At 36.5% G+C, this 27,735-nt stretch overlaps 1 protein-coding gene across 1 annotated transcript in view; it reads right to left on the reverse strand.

Moving 5' to 3' along the window:
• Ddc (aromatic-L-amino-acid decarboxylase) overlaps positions 1-27,735 on the reverse strand; it is a 133,459-nt gene that overhangs the window by 16,219 nt on the left and 89,505 nt on the right. Inside the window, exons 5-8 of the mRNA XM_089088545.1 lie at positions 25,115-25,237; positions 13,135-13,264; positions 9,518-9,666; positions 2,712-2,823 (exon numbers count right to left, since the gene is read on the reverse strand). Of these exons, the coding sequence (XP_088944671.1) occupies positions 2,712-2,823; positions 9,518-9,666; positions 13,135-13,264; positions 25,115-25,237 (514 nt within the window). The remainder of the gene's footprint in view (positions 1-2,711; positions 2,824-9,517; positions 9,667-13,134; positions 13,265-25,114; positions 25,238-27,735) is intronic.

Below are 27,735 nucleotides of genomic sequence, written 5' to 3' on the forward strand. Positions count from 1 at the left end.
ATTTTACAATACAACCCTTTGCCCTGAGGATTATGGGGGGTCATCCTAAAACACGTAATTTCCAGAACTTTAAGTTTCGTTGAGCAAAATCGATATCCCAAATTTTGATTTGATTTGCTTGGGGAAATGGTGGGCGTGAAAGGGGGTTTGTAGCCCTTCAATCACTTTTTACTATTAAAAAGAGCACTAGCTTTCTCAATTTCCAATCGAATGAGCCATTTTTTAAGTTTCTACAACACCGCTTTCTGTAAAAACCTTATATGCCCCAGGGCATAATTTACAACCCTTACCCTGAGTGTTGGGGGGGGGGTTGTTATCCTTAAAGACCTAATTTCTTTAACTCTCAACTACGTTGAAAAATGGCTAGCACAAAAATTTTAATTGGATGCGTTTGGGGAAATGGTGGGCGTGAGAGGGAGGTTAGTTGCCCTCCAATCACTTTCTACTATTAAAATGGAACTAGCCCTTTCAATTTCCAATCAAATGAGCTCTTTTTGAAGTTTCTACTATATCAAGACCTTATATGCCCCCAGGGCATAGCTTACACCCCTTGCCCTGAGGGATGTGGGAGGGTTATCATCCTCAAAGACCTAATTTCAAAAACTTTCAACTGCATTGAACAAAACGGATTTCTTAAAATTTTGATTGCATGTGTTTGGGAGAATGGTGGGCGTGAGAGGGGGGGGGGCTAGTTGCACTCCAATCACTTTCGACTATTAAAAATGGCACTAGCTCTTTTAATTTCTAATTGAATGAACCCTTTTTGAAGTTTCTACGAGAACGCTTTGTATAAAGACCTTACATGCCCCAAGGGCATATTTTACAACCATGGCCCTAAGGGGTGTAGTGGGTTCGTCATCCCAGAAGACTTAATTTCCAGAACTTTCAACTACGTTGAACAGAATGACTCGAAATTTTGAATTGGTGTGTTTTGAGAAAATGGTGGGTGTGAGAGGGGGGTTAGCTGCTATCCAATCACATTTGCCTATTAAAAAGGGCACTAGCCCTTTCAATTTCCAATCAAATGAGCCCTTATTGAAGTTTATACGACATGCTTTCTATAAAAAACCTTATATGCCCCCAGGGCATACCTTAAAATCCTTGCCCTGAGGGCTCTGAGGGGGTTATCATCCTCAAAAACCTAATTTCCAAAACTTTCAACTGCGTTGAACCAAATGGATATCTCAAAATTTTGATTGTATGTGTTTGGGGAAATGGTGGGTGTGAGAGGGGGATAGTTGCCCTCCAATCACTTTCAACTATTTAAAAGGGCACTAGCCTTTCCAATTTCCAATTGAATCAGCCCTTTTTGAAGTTTTTACGACAATGCTTTCTATAAATACCTTATATGCCCCCAGGGTATAACTTACAAGCTTTGCCCTAAGGGCTGTGGGGGGTTTTTTATCCTTAATGACATAATTTTCGGAGCTTTTAACTACGTCGAACCAAATGGATATCTCAAAATTGATTGGTTGTGTTTGGGGAAATGGTGTGCGTGACAGGAGGGTTAGTTGCTCTCCAATCACTTTCGGCTATTAAAAGGGGCACTAACTCTTTGAATTTCCAATTGAATGAGCCCTTTTTGAAGTTTCTACGACAAACCTTTCAATAAAAACCTTATATGTCCCCAGGGCATAAATTACAACCCTTGCCCCGAGGGTTGTGGGGGAGTGTCCTCCTCAAAGGTATAATTTCTAGATCTTTCAACTACGTTGAACAAAATCGCTATCTCAAAATTTTGATTGGATGTGTTTGGTGAAATGCTGGGCTTGGAAGGGGTATTAGTTGTCTTTATATTACTTTCGACTATTAAGAAGGGCACAAGCCATTCTAATTTCCAATGTAATGAGTCCTTTTACAAGTTTCTACGACAATTCCTTCGATAAGAAGTGCCCTGGCCTAAAACCAAGAAACCAAAAAAAAAAATAATAATAATAATACATTATGCCAACATCGTTTTTGGAAGTTTCTGTGACATCCCTTTCTATAAAAAAAAAACCTTATATGCCCCCATGGCATAACTTACAACCCTTTCCCTAAGGGCTTTGAGGGGGTTATCTTCCTCAAAGACATAGATTTCTGGACCTTTTAACTCCGTTGAACAAAAGTTCTGTCTCAAAATTTTGAATGAATGTTTTTGGGGAAATGGTGGGTGTTAGAAAGGGGTTAGTTAACCTCCAATCACTTTCAACTATTAAAAAGGCCACTAGCCCTTTGAATTTCCAATCGAATGAGCCCTTTTTGTAGTTTCTATGACAACATCTTCTATAAAGACCTTATATGCCTTCAGGGCACAACTTACAGCCCTTGCCCCGAGAGCTGTGGTGAAAGTATCCTCTTCAAAAACATAATTTCCATAATTTCCAAGTCAACTACGTTGAACAAAATGGCTATCTCAAAATTTTGATTGAATGTGTTTGGGGAAATGGTGGGCGCTGAAGGGGTGTTAGTGGCCTTACAATCACTTTTGGCTATTAAAAATTGGACTAGCGATTCCAATTTCCAATCGAATGAGCCCTTTTCGACGTTTCTACGACAACACCTTCGATACAAAGTGCCTGGTCTAAAGGGAAAAAAAAATACATTTTGCCACCATCGTTCTTTACTTAGGCAGTGCTATTGCGCTGCCTATGATATTATACATGTTTATGCCTTTAAAAAAATAAACTATATGTATTCTTATCAAAATTTAGCATTTTGCTATATTTTACCTGCATATGCTGCATCAACATGGACCCAAATCTCTTCCTCTTCACAGACGGGTCCAATTTCATCTAACTTATCAAAGGCACAAGATGGAGTTGTACCAAGAGTGACTATTACCTAAGAGAGAAAAGTCTCTTAATGTAAACAAAACAAGATATTGTTTTTAGTAAGTGCAAAATGCAAATAAAAATTAGCTGCAAAAAATTTAAACTCACTTTCTTTTATTATTAAGGTGACTAGCTTAAAAAAATGGCGCGTTTTTGCGTCAATTCAACGAAAGGCTATACCCAGGATTTGTTTTCGGAGGGGTTTTACTCAAAGATTTTTTTCGGGGGGGGGAGGGGGTTTACGAAAAAAATCCCAAAAAGCGCACAAAATTTGTTTATATCCATTTTTGTTACGTTTTTTATTGGGGGGGGGGTCAAACCCCTAACCCCCCCCCCCTCTGGGTACGACCTTGATTCACCGTCTTACTAGCCAACAGAATCAAACTTCCTAGACAGTCATAACTCATTATTAAAACTGAATCAAAGAGAATTTTTGAACATTCATGTGAATAATAAAAGCTGATAGCAAAGTGGCTAACGAGGAAAATAGAAAACTGAATAGAACTGACCCTAAAAATCTAGAAAATTAAACTTATAGGCCTAAATTACGTAAGTTTTCATTGGCAAATTCTCTCAACTTAGATCAAAACCTAAGTTTTAACCTGATCCGACATCGATTTCTTAAGGACTTCTAAAATTAAGTAGACTTTTCTTTCCAAACTTATTTTTGAATAAAACAGTTCGTAAGAAAGGAGCGACCCGGCTCAATAGTAACCGACACTCTAAAACACGGGATTTTCATGCCAATGGATACATCAGAAGAATCAGATTTTAATACTGATTTCAAATATATAAGTTTCAGTAAGGCACGCGTCAAAACTTACGCGCCTGAGAAAATTTAGCTGATTTTTGAAAAAAGGGGGAAAGACCCCCTAAAAGCTTTAGAACCTTAATGAAAATCACACCATCAGATTTAGCGTATCAGAGATCCCTACTGTTGAGGCTTCAAGCTCCTATCTGCCAAAATGTGTAATTTTGTATTTTTTGCCAGAAGATCACAGATGCGTGTTTATTTGTTTTGTTCTTTTTTTCCCAGGGGTGATAATATTGACCCAGTGGTCCTAGAATATCATGGAAGAGCTCATTCGAATGGAAATTAAAAGTTCTAGTGCCTTTTTTAAGTGACCAAAAAAATGGAGGGCAACTAGGCCTCCTCCGACAGCTCATTTGTTTCTCAAAGTCTACCGATCAAAATTTTGAGATAGTCCTTTTGTTCGACATTTTCGAAAATATGATAAATATGTCTTTTAGGATGTCTTAATCTCCCAAAGTCCCCGGGGGGAGGGCTGAAATTTATTAACTTTACCCAATGTTTCCATATAGTATTTGTTATTGGGAAGTATACAGACGTTCTCAGGTGGGATTTTTTTCTGGTAGTGGGGGGGGGGAGTCGGGAGTTGTGTGGGAGGATCTTTTCATGGAGGAAGCTTTTCATTAGCGTGAAGAGTAAGGTATTGAATAGGGGCAAACCCCCTAATATACGTGTTAAAAATATATGGATGAAGAACTTCGTTACGTAAGTTAATTCGTAAGTTACGTATATTTATTACTAATAAAAACGTTCGTAAATAAAATTAAACAACTTTCGAGAAACTACTACTACTAACAACTCACCACAGCACCAAGCCGCCTGAGGCCAACACAGCTACGCACGCTCCTCCTCCACGCTATTCAAAGCCTCCCTTTTTACACCCGCCCACGAAGTTCCCATTTCCTTTAAATCTTTCTTTATGACGTCCTCCCACCCCAGATGGGGGCGACCTGCTTTCCGTTTGCCCTAGATGGTTGGCCAAAAAGAACAATCTTCGGCAATCTGTCATCCTTCATCCGCACAACATGCCCTAACCACCTCAACCTTTCTTTCATTATAGAGCTAGAGAGCGGTATTGAACCACATTTTTCGTATAGCCTATTGTTTGAAATACGGTCAGTCAGCCGGGTACCCAGAACAATCCTTAAGCAATTTCTCTTGGAAACATCAAGCAAATCTTCATCCGCTTTTCGAAGTGTCCATACTTTAGAGCCATATTTGACCACTGTCATCACTGTAGCCTCTAATATTCTAATCTTGGTTTGCAGACTTATCTTCCTATTCTTCAGACTTATTTTAACTGTGAAAAAACACCCTGAGCCTTGGCTATTTTTTTTTTTAACATCTTCACTGCTCCCACCAACTTTACTAATAATACTACCAAGGTAAGTGAAGCTGCCCACCTGATCAATCTTTTCATTACCCAACGTCACCTTTTCATCTTCACTTATTCCTAGCCTTAGTGACTTAGTCTTCCTAACATTAATTTTCAAACCAATACTAGCACCCTGAACTCGCAAAACCTCTAAAACTTCATTCATATTGGTCACACTTTCATCTAGGATGCTTAAATCATCAGCATAATCCAAGTCCAGGAGACTTTTTCCTCCCCATTTGATTCCGTGGTCTCCCATTGCCTTTCCTATCCTCCTTAAAACAAAGTCCATCAAAATAATCCATATAAAGGGGGATAAAACACAACCCTGCTTAACTCCCGATTTAATACAAAACCAGCTGCTAACCTCATTTCCTACCTTAACCGCAGCAGTGTTATTCTCGTCCATAGCACTAATCACTTTAATGTATTTGTCTGGTATACCATACAAGGATAAAACCCTTACTAAAGCTCCTCTATCAACAGAATCGAACCCTTGCTCATAATCTATAAAACTGAGGACCAAAGGTGTTTGAAAACTCAGGCACTTCCCAATTATTAGCCTAAGAGTGAAAACTTGGTCGACACATCCTCTACCTTTTCTAAAACCGCACTGCTCTTCTCTTAAAACTTTGTCTACAGCATCTCTCAGTCTAAAAAGTATCATATTACTAAGCAATTTGCTACCTACAGAGACCAGACTAATGCCTCGATAATTACCACACTTACTCTTATCACCTTTCTCATAAAGGGGTTTAAATAAAGTTTTCCTAAAATCGCTAGGTACGTCCCCTTTTTCAAAAATCATATTCATAATCTTCAATAACTTATTTCTAACCTCAGAGCCACCATATTTAAGTAACTCATTTGCCACCCTATCAGCACCTGGAGCCTTATTATTCTTTAATCCTTTTAGTACTGTTGCTAATTCCTCCTCACAAAACAAATCTTCTTTTACATCCAAGGTATCACAAAGTTTTTTCATTTTCCTCTATATTTTTTCCTGCAACTCTATCTCGGTGAAGCAAGTTCTCAAAATGTTCGGCCCATCTCGCTTTAGCTTTTTCCTTGTCGCTAATTGCCACCCCATTCCTATCTTTAACTGGGACAAGTCCGGATTGACTACTACCTCTCAATTTGTTAACGTGCCAGTACAATATTTTACTATTATGCCCTCTAGCTGCATCTTCCAGATCCTCGGCAATTTTATCCATGGCCTCCACTTCACACCGCCTCAGTTCATATTTCAATGCTTTCTCCACTTTCTTTACATTTCTTTTGTTTTCATACGATCTATCGCTCAGATAATTCTTGTACAAGTCCTTTCTCCTTTCTATTAAACATAAATCTTTTTCACTAATATTCTTAGCTGCAGTTCTAGCTAATTAAAGCCATTTAATTAAAAAAAAGTAAAATTATTATGCAAATTTTTATTTTAATTATTCATGTACGGTGAGCCAAAATCAAAACCTGCATTAATTCAAAAACGTTCAGAAATTGAATTAAAAAAACAAGTCTTTTTAACTGAAAGTAAGGAGCGACATTAAAAATTAATCCGAACAGAAGTTATTCCGTATATGAAAGGGGCTGTCCCCTCCTCAACGCCTCACTGTCTACGCCAAAGTTAGACTCTTTTTCACAACTCTGTTTTTTAAAACAGTAAAAAACTTTAGCGTGAAGAGCAAGGCGTTGAGGAGGGGACAGCCCCTTTCATATACGGAATAATTTCTGTTCGTTTTAAGTTTTAATGTTGCTCCTTACTTTCAGTTAAAAAAAACTTGTTTTTTTTTATTTAATTTCAAAACAGTATGAGCTTGGTTAGTCTCATTGTTGAACGTTTTACAATTATATATATGACTTTAGTCGGTGACATTAGATGGCGCTTGTCGTATTTTTTTTTCCTCTGAGACCAGTTTAGCTCTCACTGCTAGCAGTTTTCTTACTAAGATGTCCACCAAGTAAACAAAACTGACAAATGATTGAGACTAGGAAATTAGATTAAAATTGTATTCTGAGTGACTGTAATTAACAGAACCGCCGAATTTGTTGTTTAGTTTGAAAGAAAAATTGGCAATAAAAGCCCTAGTTAATAATTAAATATGGAAATAAAAATGATTAAAATCCATAACCCTAAACTAGAACAAAATGAAATAATAAGAGACTAGAGAGGAATAATATCAATATATAAAAACACATAAAACACATGCAAAACTCACTCAAAAATAATGCAAATAATTAAATCATAAAGTAAATAATAAGCCAATAGTGATCAATCCTGTGGTATAAGGCTGGGAAAGAATAAGGCTGTGATACAAGATGAATAAACTGTCAGACCGAAACGTAGGCTGTAAAACTAAAACTTCCCTAAGACATTAAGTAAATGAGGATAAAGGGGTAAACAAAAAACAACCATAATTTAAAGTGGGGAAATATCCTTATTTAATATATATTTGCTAAAACTGGAAAGAAAGAAGGAAACAAGGTCGGCCATGGAGAAGCCTAGTAAATTACGATGCCTGCATCTTTATGTGCGGGTATAATTGCGGAGTAAATGAGAAATTTGGAGGATCCTATTCAAGGACGTCTTAAGCTTAAGGGAGGTATTACACCGAACGAAAACCCCTCCAATCTTGAAAGCAATCGTTGCACCCTTGGCAAAACCCAGTCTAAAATAGGCCATACTGCCGTTTATAGGTAATAGCTCAGCCTTTCTCTAGAGGTCATACCCTATACCCAATTTTTGAACTGACTCGATTTTTTCGGAGAGCTCACAGAAAAGGGCTTGGTACCATAGAACGTAGTGGTCTTATGGGATATGTCTAAAGGAGAAAGGAATGGGAAAAGGAGGAGCTAAAATTATAGAAAGTTTATGGATAGGGAAGGAGGATCTCAGCCCCGGTGTCAACTATGTTGAAGGTGTTGCTTCTGATGTTAATTTTTGCAATTTCTAGTTTAGATAAAGTGTCCAAAAATTTCCACCTTTTGGAAGAATTGTAGTCAAGGCTGTTAATCATTACTAGGACGATAATTCGGCTAAAGTATTCCCTTTAAAACGCCACCATAGATAGAATGATTATAACAGTAAACACTTTTATAGTGAAATAATAGCAGCCTTCCCAAAATGAAGGGAAGCCGAATTTTCAATTAAAAATTGTTAATTCGAAAATCATTTACAACTTTACGAATTAAAATATTGTTGACAAATAAATCGATTCTTTTTTTGCAAGCCAACAGAAGTAAAATTAAGCCAAATAATCAGTTTATCAAGGTTTCTTACCAATCAAATGAAAAAGCTAGTGATTTGTTGATGGTTTCTATCGGTTACTAAACTGTGGGTATTCACTATAAAGCTTTTAGCCGTCCACACAAAACTCTTGTAACCCGATGAAAAGCAAGAAGTCAAAGTCATTCGGTTTACATTCTCAAAAGTCAGTTTATCACCGTTCGTTTTTAACCGCGGCAATGCAACTGGGCTATTTCTTATAATTTAATTAAGAATATCTGACAAGGGGTTTCATATTAAATCAGTAAAAAACTTAGTATGTGCAGTAAGGGCATCGAGAGGGCGAGTACTGGAATCTCTTATCTTGTGGATCTTTCGTTTCAATTTCCAAAGCTGGAACAGCGACAGAGGCAATGGCATTAAGAACCCTAGAAAGTGGGAGGTTAGGATGGGAAGACATGTTTTGAACAATAAAATAGAGCTGTTTATCAAGATCAAAGGTAGTTTTTCTCGGAGACTCCGGTAAAAGCAAATCAAAGCTATTCACATTATTACCGCATATATCTTTAATTTTATTGTACCACTTTTTTTGTGTTACTGAAAGAAATTAGGCCTACATTATTAGAAAAAAAAGGTGTATTGAAATGTCATTTTAGGTCAGACAGAGTGGAAAGTTATTGTGAACCTTATTCACGCTAAACTTAGAAACAACAGTCTAGGAAGTCAATTATGGAACGAAATTTAAAATGTCAATTGTAAGCCTTCCAAGCTGAAAATCGGACTGATGGTTTGGATGAAACAATTGTAATATGGACATGGCTTTAGAATATTTTTTTGTTAATAATAATTTTCTTATAATCGTACAAAATAAGTAAAAATAATAATAATAAAATATATAATGATACTAATAGTAATAATGATGATAATGTATATAGAAAATATTCTAACAATTTTTCGCATGGATGGCCAATTGATTCTTTGATTAGTGACTACTTTAGGCGAAGCATATTTCATATATTTGTTCGATAAATTTGATTTTAAGAGTTTAACATATTGTTCCTTGCAATTTTTCTCCTTTGCTAGTAATTTTTTTTTCTTTTTTTTCTAGTGATCTCGGCTAGTGATCTTTTGACTAGTGGATACATTTTTGTGAATACATTTGGTATTCACAAAAATGTATATTTTTACGTTTTATATTTTACATTTGTTTAACATTTTACATTTATATTTTACAGTTGTTTAACATTTTACATTCTATATTACAAATGAAATATTTGTAAGAGTTTACTACTTACAAAAAATGGAATTAGTCCTTCATCTCTATCTTTTTTAATTGCTTGTTTAATGGCATTTCCTTCTAATGAGTACTCTTTATTTGATGGTAGACTTCTATATTTAACTCCAGCCAGAAGTGCAGCTCTCTCGACAGATGAGTGCGCCTGATCTGTAAATGAATATTCATTTTTTATAGCCATGTATAAACAATGGTTCTTAACCCCCTACACAAGGTTGATTAGACTTATCTGTGGGCAAAACCTTAAAGTAGCTGTCCTCAAAATTTTTAAGGAACAAAATGTTATAAAGATATTTTCTTTTGTTTGGGGAAAAGATCTTTGTTTCCAAAATATTCAAAAGTGAAATAAAACATGTTAAATTTGGCTACTCGTCAACTTAAAAGTTTAAAAACTTACATATACTACTACTACTGCTACTGCTACTATTATTGCTACCATTGAGCTAAATCAAGAGCGTTTAAATGGATATAGGCTGTCAAAATAGCAGAGATGTAATATCTCATGAATGGAATATAAATGAATATTTATTTTTTATAATTATGCAGAAACCGTGATTCATAACCCCTTAAAGGGGGTTGGTAAGACTTGTATGTGTCTCAAGTGATTGTGTACAAAATTTCGGGTGACACGACATTCAGAAGAAATTTTGTTTCGTCTCGAATAAAGAGTTCAGTATCTAAATTATGCAAAAGTGAAATAGAACACATTATATAAGGTTGCTGATCAGCCTTTAATTTTAAAAGATACTAGACTCAAACAGCCTTCTTCTTTTATCGAGTATAAGTTACATTAATTGAAAAAATACTATTGTTTTTAATACCCAATGAGTTTTTAATTGTAGCTAAGACATAGCTATTAGGTCAGTTCAACTTCCTTACTATGAAATTTGCAAAATTTACTTTTCCACTAGAGCTACTACTACTATTATCAACTTACTTCAGCACCAAGCTGCCTGAAGCTAACACAGCTGAGTAGGCCCCTCCTTCTTCCCAAAATATTCAAAGCTTCACTATACACCCACACCCATGAAGCTCTGATGTTCCTTGCTCCATCTCTGTGAAATGAAACATAAAGTAGCCTTGTTGCCAGTTTCTTATAGTTTAGCATATACTACCTTTATTATATTATGGTGTATTCCCCCCCTCTCTCAAATTCCAAACTTGAATCTTTTGGAGCGTACGTATTTGATTTTTATATGTTATTTTAATTAAATTCCCTTCTTGAGTGAAAAATTTAAAGTATTCCTCGTAAGATGTGTTCCGTACGCTAAGAATAACCAATCTTCAAACATTCTACTTAAAAACTCTAAAGAGGCAATTCCATACGTGGATATTCAAAAATTAACATTTAAGTTACAAGTTTAGCCTACATATCATATACATATCGCAACACCGACGTAAATGTAAGGGATGATAAATATTCAAGCCTGAAATTCTATGCGACTAATATTATAATCTGAACAATTCCATAGTTTCCTAAACAACTTCGGGTAAGATATTTATGCAGCTTTTGTTACCGGCATAAGTGGATATTAAAAAATTAAAATTGAAGTTACAAGTTTAGCCTGCTAAGTATATGTTTTGCTTTATTTTTCCTATTAAATACATATCGTAACATAGACGTAAATGTAAGGGATGATAAATATTCTAGCCTGGATTCTATGCGACTAATATTCTAACCTGAACAATTCAATAGTTTTCTAAACAACTTCGGGTAAGATATTTATGCAGCTTTTGATACCGACATAAGTGGATATTAAGAAATTATCATTTAAGTAACAAGTTTAGCCTGTTAAGTATATGTTTTGCTTAATTTTTCCTATTAAATACATATCGTAACATCGACGTAAATGTAAGGGATGATAAATATTTTAGCCTGAATTCTATGCGACTAATATTCTAACCTGAACAATTTAATAGTTTCCTAAACAACATCGGGTAAGATATTTATGCAGCTTTTGATATCGGCATAAGTGGATATTAAAAAACAAAATTTAAGTAACAAGTTTAGCCTGTTAAATATATGTTTTGCTTAATTTTTCCTATTAAATATATATCGTAACATCGACGTAAATGTAAGGGATGATAAATATTTTAGCCTGAATTCTATGCGCTGATATTTATTCAGCCTTTGATACCGGCATAAATTTATCTATACCTAAAATGTATATCTTTATTTCGCCATTGTCATGCCTAGGGTTGTTTCAATCAAACTTAAATCCAGATTGACTAATCCCTTTCAATTTATTAACATGCCAGTACAGTATTTTACTATTATGCCGTCTGTGTGCATCTTCCAGAATTACTGCAGTTTTATCCCTGCCTTCGGTTTCACACTGTTGATGCAAAATTACTGAATATTAGAAGAATGAAATTAGGTCGATTCCTTAAAATCCCTCTTAAATTTGTTGAAGAAAAAATTATTCAAAATGCTATTTTTGTGTCAGTGTTGATGGACAACTACAGCGTTGATGGACAATTATTCAAAATAAGTTTTGGCCTTCGCAAAGCGCAAGTGACGTCCTGGCCTTTAAGTGGTTTGAAAGGGTGATAGTTTAGCTCATGATGGTGGTCAATTATGTTCGCTTTAAGCTTGGCTGGATTATTCATTTTAATTTCTGCTCGTTTTAGGTTTCATTTATGCATTCCCAGTTTAATTATGTTGTTTTTAATTTTGCATTTTTAATCGGTTTCGGTTTTGCATTTCCTCTTTTAATTTCCTTTGAAAATCTCCTTCTAGAATCAGTTTTTTAATTAATATGATACAGAGGCAGTGAAAAATTGCTGCATAGCATAAATAATCATCCGTGTCATCTTTAATTGCAAGTGTAGCATTAATAAATAAAAAAGGCTATGCAGATATAAGCATGTCAAGGCCATTTTGTCTTATGACAACATCTAGTAAAATAAGTACATATCTTCACCATAAAAAAAAACTATTTACAAATGCCACCATGTCCGCTCGTACCAAAGGAAGTGATGGAAATGGGTGAAGTAAGGCATAATTTTCATAAAGAAACTGATGCTAGGCTATGCAGATATAAGCATGTCAAGGCCATTTTGTCTTATTACGACATCTAGTAAAATAAGTAAATATCTTCACCATAAAAAAAAAAACTATTTACAAATACCACCATGTCCGCTCGTCCCAAAGGAAGTGATGGAAATGGGTGAAGTAAGGCAGGATTTTCATAAAGAAAGTGATAAAGAGCATGGTGTATTAATGCAACCAAAAAATTCATTTAAAAAAAATTTCAAGTCGTACCAACAAACAATGCAAGCAAGCCCCAAGCAGCATAATTTTCTTGCTCCTATGCAATTAAGATTTACAGAGCCCTTGTACAATTTCTGAAACCTAACTTGAAAAAACATTCCCCTTTATTGTGTTTTTATAGAGTAAAATTAATTTAACAACAAACATAATGAATTCATTAATTTCGTTGATTGTTATTAATTTAAATTAACAATTATTAATCCTTCACAATAAAACAGATTCGAAACATCGTTCCGGAAACAATTTTTCTGGCTAAAACACAAAAGAATGTTACTCGGATAAAATATTGAAAGTAATTATCCAAAAAAAGTTAAACTGGAGGAGAAAAACGAACAGTTTGTCACCTGAGCCATAGACGATTAACTTCTCCAATATTTCTGATTCTTTCCATTGAGGCTCTAGCACTTTATACTTTTGTACGGTTTTAGTTTTTGCCGCTAACATGCAAACCAAGGTGGCTTCACTGGCTGTTGTCTGCAACAAAGGTTCAGAGACGTTTATTTAAACTGGTCAAAACAAACAGCAAACATAAAATTAAAAGCAACATGGAGACTAAAATAAGATAAAAATACTGCTACCCTAAGCTTGACGTAGTTTCAAGCCTCCTGGTGCTAACAAACCATAAACCACTCTTTTTCCATCCTTCCCTGTAAAGAGCTTCTACTTTTGACACGGTCAAGGACGGTGGGAATGAAAATTCCAGCTTTGACAATAAAATTGAAAGTTCAACAGCCATCAATAAAAAGACATTTTTGTTTAAATAGTGGATGGGTTAAATTCTCAGGACTTAGTCATAGAGTAATGCTAAACTGTGCTCTCGCCAAGTTTTATTAAGCATAAAAACAAAAAGGAACAGACCGAAAAACTATCCTTGCAGTTTTTGAACTGGGGTCCAACGTAAAAGCCCTCTAAACAATCTTCTGATGGCACAACTGCCCATCCAGTAGTCTGAAAAATAAACAACCTATTGCTACTTAACCTTCCTGGTGGCTGACCTCTTATAGATTTGGAAGTTGTTTGACGCACACTTTTTCAGTTTTTGCAAATAAAAGACACACGACTTGGTTATTCTATCTTTATAAGGTCCTGCAATGTGCTCCCATCTAAATTTCTAAGGATATGGCCACCAAGAGAGTAGAAGAACTTTGTGGGAGTTCGATCAAAATAAAAGTTATTATATTTCCTAGTCACTCCCTTTCGCTCAGCTTAATCATCCCTCTGTACGAGTCCCGTGCGGGTTACGTTGCCATACATATTTTATTCTCGAGTCCGCAGCGCCCTGACAATTTGACAGGTTGCTTCTAAATGTTTTTTGCTGTCAATTTGACTTGGTATTCTAAGACATATTTGTATAATACTAGACAGTCTGAAATATATAACTGTGATAAAATGATATTAAATTTTACATTGGATTTAACTCCAGTTTAGATCTACCTCCAAATTAAACTTAATAATACAGGAATTAGCCCAGGTAATCTTTGATACAAATCGTTTCAACAATAAAACTTAGTTTCTAGAATATTAATTTATATTAATTTGATTCAATTGTATTTAATATTTTTAAATAATTTAATCTTAATTACGCTAAAACTCGTGTACGTTAAAACAGTAAGTCTTATACTTCATAATCCCATCAAAGTTCTTTTAAAGTTATCGAAGTGAGTAATTTTCCTTATTTCTCTAGTTTTTGGTTCAAGTAAAGTACTTTATACCCTACCAAACCAAAGGTTGCTTCAACACTTCATGCTGTCCGAGCAATGTAAATCTGGCCTAGTTTTTTTTTTCTCGCCTATGCAGTGGAGCTGCTCGAATGTGTTATATCAGCAAGACAGGGTACAAAGCAGGACACAAGCCATGTAAATATTCAATTTCTGATCTTATATATTCTTTTTCTCCATACATAGGCTACAAATGAAGAAAAAATGAAAAATTTACAACAGTTCAAATTATGGTGAAAGCTTATGGTTAGGAAATGTTGTTCTGTTTTGTTTGAAAACGTTGTGCACTTTACCCTACATATTTCTGTGGCAACCTTTGAAGCCAACTTCGCAACTTTTGAAGCCAGCCAAACCGGTCAATGACCGGTTTCTATATTTGTCTTGTCTCATATATCTTGGAGGAACCTTTTCTCCTCATACCACTGTTTGTGAGGGGCTTATGAACCCTTACACTGACATTGATTACCTAAAGGAAGAAATTTCTACGAGAGAGCATTTGAAATAAAGCTCTGACAGGCGTTGCGCATCTATCTGTTTTTCGGGTAAATATAGTTCATCAAAGCTATTTGTTTTATTTCTTTAAATAATGCTTCAATTGATTAATATTTCTTTAAGTTTCGCTTTATTGTCTGGAAAGTATCAGAAGTTCCAAGAATCCCTTAATAGGTTATAACATCCTTGTCACTGAAAGTCAGTGAGTGTCTCGATCAAATTAGTAGTCTTATAAGCCAGTGCAAGGCCTCTTTACCGCCATCTAAGGAATGACCTCCACTTCTACTCCCTCGAGATCATTACACTGATTGTTTATCTCGAATATCCCCCAGGATGATATGCTGTCGTGTACTAAGCAGAAAGACTTTTTAGACAATCACTCCAATAGTGGTAGTATATGTCGGGTTGAACAGACCAAAACTGGATTAATAGTCTTCGTGAATAACCCTAAAGTTGCACAAGCTCTAAGTGATTCGCTTAAGACAAAACCCGAAGTCAAAGTATCTTTCCGATAGGAAAATTTTTTGGCAATTGCTAAATTTGTCCCACTTAACACATCGGAAGCAGAAATTACTAGTTCAAACCCAGAGGTGCTTGAAGCAAGACGCTTTGGAGCTTCAAAAAGTGCCAAACTTATTTGTGCGGATAGACTGAGCCGTGATCTTGCCTTGAAGTCTAACTTGAAAGTAGAATATATAGTATTACGAGTCTTTGAATTTAATGCTGTCCCGCGGAGGTGCTTCAAATGTTTCTCTTTTGATCATCTGGCTAAGGACTGCACCGGTATTCAGAAGTGCTCTAGGTGTGCTGAACCTCACGAGTGTACTAAAACCAACCCTTGTAGTTCATTGCAAATTAAGTGTGCTCTCTGTTCACCTTCAAAATGGAATCATTCCAGTTTTAGCCTTTCGAGAGCTATTGTGAGAAAAGCCATCGCTAACGCCAATACTCCTTCCACCAGATGAAGAGAGAGATTTCTATCTTTTCTCAAAACATTTTTGGACATAATACTATGAATCTGGAATGTTTACAGGACTTGTGTGACAAGTATGACATAATACGTGCTCAGGAGCATTTGCTTACTGCAGGAAACTTTAGTCTTTATGAGTGTTTATAAAGCAAATCTGTGTTAATTCACGATGCCATTCGTCGGAGTGGCTCTGGCAGACACAGTGGCGGACGTGCTATCTTTTATGATAGTAACCTGCCTCTAAAGAAATTAGAATCCTGTGAATTCTACATAGCTTCCCAATTCGAAGGTCCCAGAATGTTCACCATCATTAATGTTTATTTCCCCACCAATTATAACTCTATCCTAAGCGAAAAACATTTTGCAGAGGCATGAATTCGCCTTTGTAGACCTTTGCTTCGTTTGGGGAAATACCCGTTATGTAATCTGTGGAGATTTCAAATGCGACCTAACTAAGAATGGACAACTTTCTGATATCGTGCATTCATGTATGAGGAATGACGCGGTGGTTTGGGGAAAAAGTGAGGTTTTTACACATACAAACAACTCGGGTAGCACCTCCAATATAAATTAAGTTGTCTCTAACTTTAATCTTGCTTCAAATGTTGCATTGGATTCTGAGCACAATTTCGGCGATCACCTCGGTTTGTCATTTAAAATTAGTCATTTGTCTAATTCTAGGATAAATCCTATTCAGTATTACTATAAAACAGAGTGGAAAACTGTTGATAGGACTCTCGATCGAGATAGACCTGATGAGATATTAACGAAAGTTGAACTACCATTCCAGCTTTTACTTCATGGTGTAAGCGATAGCATTAGTCTTGACATAAATGTTGATTTAATTGTTCATGCTATGAAATGGGGGAGGCAGCCTCCATCCCGGTAGCTAAAGTGAAGAGAGGTACCTGTAAGTTCGGTAGGAGTCATGATACCAGCTTAAGCCAATCTAAAAGATGTTCAAAATGTGGTATCGCATTTGGTGTGATTGTGATAAGCCAAAACCTGGTCTTCTGTTCCAGCTTTTCAGAAAGACAAAAAAGGAATGTACCGAGTGTGTCAGTGACCTTAAAACTAGGGAAGCTGAGCGTGCTTCTGCTGAGGCTCTTAAAAATCCAAACTTGACGTCGAAAAAATATAGAAACATACAGGGAGTGTTGGCATTCCTGAAGAGCAATGGTTTTGCAATCATTCTGCTGTATTTGGCTCCCGTGATTCGAATTTAGAAACCGGAAGTGATGCCTTTTTAAAAAGTAGGCTTTGCCCTCTATTGCATAAACGTAACATGTTACTTGTTTCTAAAAGTGACGTTGTGCGTGTAATCTAGCTTTTGAGGCGTCGTAAAGCTCCCGGTTTAGACGGTATCACACCCAAACACTTTCAAAACGCAAGCACACTACTGATTGAGCATCTGACACTTTTATTTCAAATGTGTATTGATACGGGTCAAGTACCTAATTCATTTGGTTCTGGCGTAATAACGAATATTTAAAAAAAGGAAAAAATGCTAATTTTTGTAGTTTGTATTAAATCAGGAGTTAAGCAGGGTTGTGTTCTATCCCCCTTTATATGGATTATTTTGATGGACTTTGTTTTAAGGAGCACAGGAAAGGCAATGGCAGACCAATGAATCAAATGGGGAGAAAAAAGTCTCCTGGACTTGGATTATGCTGATGATTTAAGCATCCTAGATGAAAGTGTGAGCAAAATGAATGAAGTTTTAGAGGTTTTGCAAGTTCAGGGTACTAAAATTGGTTTGAAAATTAATGTTAGGAAGACTAAGTCACTAAGGCTAGGAATAAGTGAAGATGAAAAGGGTGACGTTGGGTAATGAAAAGATTGATCAGGTGGGCAGCTTAACTTACCTTGGTAGTATTATTAGTAAAGATGGTAGGATCAGTGAAGATGTTAAAAATAGAATAGCCAAGGCTCAGGGTGTTCTATTACAGTTAAAAAAAAGTCTGGAAGAATAGGAAGATAAGTCTGCAAACCAAGATTATAATACTAGAAGCTACAGTGATGATAGTGGTCAAATATGGCTCTGAAGCATGGACGCTCCGAAAAGCGGATGAAGATTTGCTAGATGTTTTCCAGAGAAATTGCTTAAGGATTGTTCTGGGTACCCGGCTGACTGACCGTATTTCAAACAATAGGCTATACGAAAAATGTGGTTCAATACCGCTTTCTAGGGCTATAATGAAAGAAAGGTTGAGGTAGTTAGGGCACGTTGTGCGGATGACAGATTGCCGAAGATTGTTCTTTTCGGCCAACCATCTAGGGCTAAACGGAAAGCAGGTCGTCCCTGTCTGGGGTGGGACGACGTCAAAAAGAAAGATTTAATGGCAATGGGAACTTCGTGGGCGGGTGTAAAAAGGGAGGCTTTGAATAGATTGGGGTGGAGGAGCATCGTGCGTAGCTGTGTTGACCTCAGGCGACTTGGTGCTGCGGTGAGTTGTTAGTAGTAGTAGTAGTAGTAGTATCATGCCTGAAATGATACGTAAATGCATGTTAGATTATAGACAGTTTGGTTTTCTTAAGCATCTGAATTGTTCGTTTGCTCATCGCCTACTGAAGTGTATCTGTAGTAATGCTGATAATTTCGGAAATCCTGTATATTTGTATAGTATGAATATGCAAGCAGCATTCGATTCTGTAGGCTAGTCCAATCATAAGTATTGCTTACTTTGCTTGATTTTGGAGTTACGCCCCATATTGTTGCGTTGCTTTGGTATAACCATAGTTATGTTAGGGTTAAACTTGAAAAATATCTTTTAACTGGGCCTATTCGTCACATAAGAGGACTCAGGCGAGGTTCTATTTGAAGTCCTACTATGTGTAAGACTCTTACGGCCACTGTAACTAGTCCAATTAATGATGGAATCTATAGTCGCTTTTGTGATACTATTTGGATTTGCTATACAGATGTTGTCCTGCTTATCAGTTCGAGTCTTTCTACTTTACAGGCAAACCTTGATTCTATGACTTCTGGGTATAAGCTCCTAGGAATCTATAGTCGCTTTTGTGATACTAGTTGGATTTACTATACAGATGTTGTCCTGCTTATCAGTTCGAGTCTTTCTACTTTACAGGCAAACCTTGATTCTATGACTTCTGGGTATAAGCTCCTAGGACTTAATATTAATTTTAAGACAGAATTTCTTGTTTATAATGCCCGAAGCAAAACTAAATATTCTTTAAATGCTATTGTAGCAGGTATATCTATTATAGAGTCTTCTTCAGTGAATTACCTCGGTCTCGTTTATGGTCCAGATAAGCGTAGTACTCGTATTCTTACCGTTGAACAGGCCATATCAGGTTTCCGTGCCAGCTATGCCAAACTTGCTGCACTGAAGTATAGTCGTAGTAAGCGTGTACTTGCTAAACTATATAGTTCCCTAGCTCTGCCTCACGCGCCGTGTATTTCACCTCTTTGAGATTCTCTGTCTAATACTGAACGAAGGCTATAGAAAAGCCTTCGACATGATACTCTATTATACTGCAGTGAAAAATTTGACGATTATGGAAGCTTGCAGACATGTCCTCTTATTATTAAAAGATTTCGTACGTAACCGACTTAAGAGTGCACGTGTTCTCTACACAGATGATTCTGATTTGGATTTGTCTGAGCTTACGTGTGGTGCCCCACAATGCACTAAACTCGCTGCCTTGTTGTTCTTGGCAGTGATCTACTTCGTCCTTGCCGATTTTGACGAACGGTTCAAATTCGTAGATGACCTTTCCACCCTCTTAAAATACCTCATTGAGAAGTCTCAAACCGTTCCCCAGTTCAGTGAATCATTTATCGACAACTTTGGAGACCAGTGTTCTGAAAACAGCCTCCAAATCAACAAAACGAAAACCAAAATTCTTCGATTTAACCCTCTCAAAAGGAATTTTCAGTGCCCCCCTCCACCATACCAAAGCGTATCGTCGGCAGTTATTCTTGGTGTTACGTTCAGCGTTGACTGTTCGTTTAGCCTCCACGTCGAAGAGGTAGTGAAAAAGGCGAACTGTGCCATGCGTACCCTTTTACTGATGCGACGATTTGGTTTTTCAGTGCTGCAATTGAAAACAGCCTGCTCGCCTGATATTAGAGTATGCGTGCCCTGTATGGGGTCCACAGGTTCAGAACACTGCCTATATGAGCGAAGTACTCGAATCAGTCCAGAAAAGAGCGGTGAAGGCCATACTGGCTGATCAGTACACCGATTACGAATCAGCACTGTCTCAACTACATTTGCCGTCACTCCACGATCGCCGTTTTCAACTTATCTGTAAATTTGGTCAGTTTCTTCTGACAAGTGATAAACACAGAAATATATTACCCCCAATGCTGACAAAAAAAGTAACTACAAGATCAAAAGCAGCAAAGCTAGCCCAGCCCAAGTGTTGCACTAACCGCTTCAGCAATTTGTTTGTGCCTTTTTATGTTTCTGTCTACAATAAGTGACATGTGTATTAATTTTTTTTTTGTCTTTGTTTACTTTGTAAATAATAGCGCGATTTAGTCGGGATTTAAACCCTGACTATGAAAGCTTTTATATTAATAAATGATTCTGATTCTGAACACTTAGAGGTTCGATCGGGGTTTTGTCGCTATCTGAAGTTTTTATTAAGATTCCCGCTGTATTATAGGAGCAGTTTCATTTTGCAAGAACATTGTATTCCTGACCCTTTAGAATTAGTAGAATGAATAGAGCGCGATATGTTTAAGAGAAGTTTAAACCGTTTGCTTCATTTTCTGCCATTTAATATTATTTATCAGCGCTGTTTTGATTAATTTTATCTTATCTATTTTTCTTGTTTAGAAGTATTTTTCGTTATATATATATATATATATATATATATATATATATATATATATATATATATATATATATATATATTTAAAATATGGCTTTAGCCATAAAATATACAAACAAAATAAAAAAAGAACATACATTAGTATTCATGAAATTGAAGGCTTTGGTGGATACAAAACCAACAGTAAAAATCTCTAAAAATGGCATAATAGAAGAAGAAAGAAAAACATGGAGTAAAAAGTGAATCGTTTGAATAATTATTTAAAATTTCAGGAGTAGTACACAAGTAGTATAAGTACTTTCTAGTATAAGTATAAGTAGTATACGTACTATAGAAAGTAGAATAATATTAATAATGATAATATAATATAATATAATATAATAATAAGTAGAAAGTAATATAAGTACTATATTAAGTATAAGTAGTATAAGTAGTATAAGTAAGTATAAGTACTATAAGGGTACTATAAGAAAAATTTTGTCAATAAAAAAAGTTCCATATTTAGTCTTCATGTGCATAAATACTTATTTAAGATAGGTGAATGTCAATGGAGGATGTCGTATTTAGTATTTTTGAATCCTATTATCTTAAAAAAAGCAAAACATTTTGGAAAGCCAGCACTTTGTTGGCACTTTTTTTTAGTTGGTGTTTATAGATACGGCGGAAAATAACGTGCTAAGGGGCGTGAACAACCCTGTCATAATTAATACCTAAGATAAGCTTCCAAACTTAAAATACCGATCCAAAAGTATGAAACATAAGCATAGCTTAAATTTGACATTTGAAAGTTTATCCTTGAAGCGCTTGCCACTGTTGATTTTGAGCAAACTTTGACCAGAAGTCGCAGTAAAAATACTTGTTGTTTCTATGTGGAGTCTGAATATTTGCCGTTTCATAAAGAATGTGATTAAAATTTCGGGTAAAAATATTTACTCCGCGAAACGAAAATCTCGAATGAGAACTCGATTATAAAACATTCAACGTGTTCTTGCTATTCTATATGAAAAATCAATCACTTTTTACTATAGAATGTTTCTCATAAAAGGTTCTAGCTAAAAATTACAAACATTGGAGAAGATTATTGAATTTAGAAAACGGCCAAAAATACCCACCATTCAAAAGGATTTCCCTTAAAAGTAGAGAACAAGCCTTGGGTGCGGTCGGAATCAAACAGTTCGTGGTAACGAACTGTAAGTATGGAGCGAACCGGCTCAATGGTAACCGAAACTGTAAGGTAACCGAAATGGTAACGAACTGTAAGTAAGGAGCGACCCGGCTCAATGGTAACAGAAACTCTAGAAAACGGGTTTTTGATACCAATAGATACATCAAAAGAATCAGATTTCAATGCTTATTTCAAATATATAACTTTCATCAAGTTTAGTGCTAACCATCAAAAGTTACGCGCCAGAGAAAATTTGGCTGATTTTCAAAAAAAGGGGGAAAGACCCCCCAAAAATTATAGAACCTTAATGAAAATCACACCATCATATTCACCGTATCAGAGATCCCTATTGCAGAGGTTTCAAGCTCCTATCTAAAAAAATGTGGAATTCTTGCATTTTTTGCCAGAAGAAAGATCACGGATGCGTGTTTTTTTTTTTTTTTTTTTTTTTTTTTTTTTTCCAGGGGTGATTGTATCGACCCGGTGGTCCTAGAATATCATGGGAGGGCTCATTGGAACGGAAATTAAAAGTTCTAGTGCCCTCTTTAAGTGCTCAAAAAATGGAGGGCAACTAGGCCCCCTCCCACGCTCATTTTTTTCCCAAAGTCACCCGATCAAAATTTTGATATAGGCATTTTGTTCAGCATGGTCGAAAATATGACAACTATGTCTTTTAGGATGACTTAATCCCCCGAAGTCCCCGGGGGGAGGGCTAAAAGTTATGAACTTTACCCAATGTTAACATATAGTATTGGTTCTTGGGAAGTATAAAGAAGTTTTCAGGAGGGTTTTTTTCTGGTAGTGTGGGGGGGGGTTGGGTCGGGGATTATGTTGGAGGATCTGTCCATGAAGAAAGTTTTCATGGGGGAAGGGAAATTGCCATGAAGGGGGCGCCGGACTCGCCAGCATTATTTATTGGTTATTGGGAAGTATACAGACATTTTCAGGGAGGATTTTTTCTGGAGGGGCGGGGGGCTGGAGGAGGGGGTTACTCGGAAAGAATATATCCTCGGAGGATGTTTCTTTGGGATAAGGGACATTCTATTAAGGGGGCGCCGGATTTCCAAGCATTATTTAAAAAACGATCAGAAATTAAATTAAAAAAAACAAGTTTTTTCAACTGAAAATAAGAAGCAACATTAGAACTTAAAACAACAGAAATTATATGGTATATGAGGGGGTTCTCCCCCAAGTCAACACCTGGCTCTTTAGGCTCGAGTTTTTTTTAGTGCTTTCAGAAGAGCTATCTATTCTAATTAAACGGCCTTTGTGATTCAGGGGTTTGTAAACTAATTTTTTTTTTACCTTTAACGTAAAGAATATGGTATTGACTAAGGGGAGAACCCCCTCATATATGTAATAACATATACGAAATAAAAAAAAAAACAATAAAAAAAAACAAGCGATAGGGCTCAATAGTAATCGAAACTTTTAAAATGTCAATGTGTATCAATGAGATGTCAATAAATGTATCAAAAGAATGGGTTTAAAATGTTGATTCTAAATATATAAATTTTATTAAGTTTAGTATTACTCATCAAAGGTAATGAGCCTGAGAAAATTTACCTGATTTTTTAAATAGGGGGAAAACTTCCCCTACAAGTGAAGGAATCTTAATGAAAATCACACCGTCAGATTCAGCGTATCAGAAACCCTATTACATAGGTTTCAAGCTCATATCTGCAAAAATTTGCAACTTTGTATTTTTTGCCAGAAGAAAAATATACGAATATAGAAGTTAGTTACGTAAGTTAATTTGTAAATTACGTCATAACCAAATTTAGAGACATCCATTTAGCAAAAGAAAAGTAAAATTTTTATGCAAATTTTGTTTACTTATTCAATGACGGTGAGCCAAAATAAAAGCTGTATTAACTAAAAAACGATCAGAAATTAAATAAAAAACAAGTTTTTTAAACTGAAAGTAAGGAGCGACATTAAAACTTAAAACGAACAGAAATTATTCCGTATATGAAAGGGGCTGTCCCTTCCTCAACGCCTCGCTCTTTGCGCTAAAGTTAGAATCTGTTTCGCAACTTTATTTTTTAAAACAATAAAAAACTTAATCGTAAAGAGCGAGGCGTTGTGGAGGGGACCGCCCCTTTCATATACGGACTAATTTCTGTTCGTTTTAAGTTTTAACGTCGTTCCTTACTTTCAGTTAAAAAAACTTGTTTTTTTATTTAATTGCTGTAAGGCACGGCGAATCCTCAGAACTTTTTCAAGTAGAATTGAAATTGGAAGTATAAATTACCAAAACAAATTAAATTAAACAAAAATCATCAAATTAAAACTAATTGTTTAAAGAAATTTGGAATTTACAATTAATTTATCAAAATTATCTAATTTATCCAATTTTTCCAGTCAATGAAATTTCGTTGCTGTCCCATCTAAAGTTTATTTCTGAGATAATTGCAAAAAAAAGCTGTTTGCTAAGCCGTTCTCAAAGGGTGGATCAGTGGGGCAATTAAAAGCAGAAAAATCAAAATATGGCTGAAAATGTGTTGCTCTTATTATCCTTTTTCCGAGAACAGCCTAGAAAGCTGTTTTTTTTCCTTCAGCTAAGAAGCAAGCAAATGTTCGATTTGACCTTTAGGCCAAGCAGTAACAACGTTTTTCGTGGATATCTTTCGCCGAGGTATTCCTGAAAAGTTTGGTGGTCAATTCAGTATTTTATACGGACAAATTATGGGAAATAAATCAAATTCGTATGAATACTGTTTCAGGTAGGGACTCAGGAATTTATTTTGGAGGCAGCCCTACCCTCTTAATGGCAGCTGCATATATAAGATATTGCAGGAAAAATCACAAATTTTGAAATAAAGAAGAAGGGCTCTGTTTGAAGAGCCATGCCCTACATATTCAAATTCTCCAGTCACCTTATTGTTTTTTTCTGCTTGTAAAAGCTGAACTCTATGGTCTTTTGCTAGGTACAAGGACTTTTTCATGGAATATAAATTTAATCAGGTGGATAACCTGTATTCTCTAAGGGAATTAGTCAACTTTTTAAGACAATTAAAACTAAATGAAAAGGAAATATCCAATCTTCAAATGATTATAAATGAAATGAAGAAAAAAACATTTCATTAATTTTATTATGGGCCTTTGTTTGTTTAAACGTCAAGAACGTTGCCTTTTCAACTTCTTTTTTGCTTTTTCTTCTACATTCTAGTTACCTGAATGACGCCTCCTCCAACTCCTTCACTTTCCTCTGATAAAAAGTATTTCGGTAAATCTAATAATTTTCCAAGCCAATCCATCATCAAGGTTTCCAATTCTGTACAAGCCGGACTTGCCATCTAAAACAAAGTCAAATGCACAGTTTACTATGAAAGCTACGAAAACTATTTTTACTTATTTATTTATACACAGAGCAAAGCGTGATTTTTATTGATCTTTAAATAACTGTTTATCTTGGATATGGATACATTGAAGCAATACAAAATAATCAAGGGGCAAAAGCGATATTTTTAAATTAGAATTCGTCAACATTTATCCGGTATGGTATATACATTGAAAGGATACTCATATATATATATAGTTATATATATAGTATACTATATATAGTTTTCCACTATCTTACTCTATTTTTTTTTTTTTTTTTATTCCAATATTCATGACGTCTGGTATTTCAAATTATCTGATATGCCGCTATTCATTTACCTCGTGCAATGGCCTCGAGGATCTAAATATCTATTAGACCTTCTTTTGAAGGTATCAATAGAGGGATTTCCAGGGGTAATATCATCATGAGGGTCATTCCGGATAGAAGTGCAACGCTGGATGAAGCTGTTCCTCAAGTACTCGGTTTTCGGCGTATCCTCCTTTAGATAGTTGGACTGAGCTGTGTGCCTTCGTGTCTGCCTTGTCGGCTGGACAAAGGGGGGCACAATTCGAGAGAGTTCGTCTGAGGGAGGCGAATTCATGTACTTGTAGAAAACTGCCATCGACGCTACATCAAACCTTTCATTTAGAGGCTGGAGCAATTCTTGTGTAGAGACGCAGCCCGCCCTATTTTCCCTATTCTGGATCTTCTGAAGTGGTGCCAACAGCGTTTTCGGAGCACCAGCATATAGCGGGCATCCATATTCAGCTATGGGTCTGAAGCAAGACTTGTAGAGTGGGATGATCGAGCTTGATGGAAGAACGTTTTTGCAGCGAAGAGTAACTCCCAGCTTTCTTGCGCAGGAGGTTTTCACCCGATCAAGGTGGTTGTTCCAAGAGAGATCGGTGGAGAAATGAATTCCCAGTAGACAAAGTTCGTCGACTCTCTTTATAGCTTCATTTTTGAAGATGAAACTGGGGTGTTCAGGTGGCACCTTTGATCGGGTAATTAAAAGCTCCTTTGTTTTCGATGCATTGAAGTTGATCATCCATGCATCAGACCACTTTTTAATTTTCAAAATATCCATCTGTAGGGAAAGAGAGGCTTGTGTTGGGTCTTCATGTTTAGGGACGGCTGAGTGTGTCGTGGTATCATCGGCAAAGTGATGCAGAGGGTTTGCGAGGTTGTCTCCCATGTCGTTTATGTAGATAAGGAAAAGCGTAGGTCCCAAAACACTGCCCTGGGGTACCCCTGCTTTCACTGGATATTCACGGGAAATAAACCCGTCAATAAAAACCCGCAGTGAACGATCGGAAAGAAAGCTCTCAATCACTTTTAATAGACATCCACGAATACCATACACATAGAGTTTCTTTAGCAGGACACGGTGCCATACTCTGTCAAAAGCTTTCGTAATGTCGAAGGATAGTAGCCTGATGTCGTATCCCATTGCCAGAAGTTTAATCCACTCCTGATAGCGTATCACTAGGCAGTCTAAAGTTGAACATTTTCAGCTGAATCTTTCTCTGAGGTTACATAGAAGGTTATGTTATTCTAGAAAATGTTGAAGTTTTTTATTGGGTACGCTCTCGTAGACTAGTCCAACACAGGAAAGACAGCTAATACGTCTTTAGTAGCCCAAGCTCGTCGGATCGCCGTCTGGCTTTAGAGTAGGTGTAACATGGGCGGAATTCCATGTTTGGACTTGCTGTCCAAAAGCACAGCCGGAAAAGCAATGACCAGGGTCCAGCTAGTTCGGCACTGCAGGACTTGAGGACAACATTTGGTATGTTGTCAGGACCCTTGGCTTTGGTCACAACCAGATGTTGCAGAATGCGAAGGATCTTGGGAGCAGAAAATTTCACGCGTTCCAGGACAGTGTCGGTTCGGTCGGAGAATTTTGGCACTGCTCTACCGTCATCGTCTAGATTCGAAAATTCGGCAAAAGCCTTAGTAAGAGCTTCAGCCTTTGCCTGTGGATCTTGTACCACTGTCCCGTTACTCTGGAGAGCAGGAATTGCGGTTCCCTTGGACGACGGTAAAGCCTCCTTGACAATTCTCCACCAACTCTTTACCGAAGCAAGTTGAAGCTTGGTGGCGAATTTCTCCTTATATTGGACCCGGGACTGCCGAATCGCTCGAACTGCATCTTTGCGCACATTTATGAATGCAATTCTGTCCTCTTCGCTCTTCGAAAGTAGCCATCGCTTGTGTGCCTTTTCTTTTGCTCGGATTTTCTTCTTACACTGGGCGAGGGCTTTGCCCTTACTGGACACCTGGATCCGCTTTGAAGGGATAGGCTTTTCGACAGAGTCAACTATGGCCTGCTGGTACTTATCTGCAGCTTTCTCTGGGCCTTCCAGGAGGTAGGCTCTCCACTGCTGAGAAAAAAGAGTGTTTCTCAAACCGTCCCAATCACCTCTTTCGTATAGCCAGATTGTTCGTTCATTCTTTACTGGAGGCGGAATACGT

Source organism: Artemia sp. Qi Xiang Cuo, chromosome 4, assembly GCF_049724085.1.
Source record: "Artemia sp. Qi Xiang Cuo chromosome 4, ASM4972408v1, whole genome shotgun sequence".
Classification (NCBI taxonomy): Eukaryota; Metazoa; Arthropoda; class Branchiopoda; order Anostraca; family Artemiidae; genus Artemia; species Artemia sp. Qi Xiang Cuo.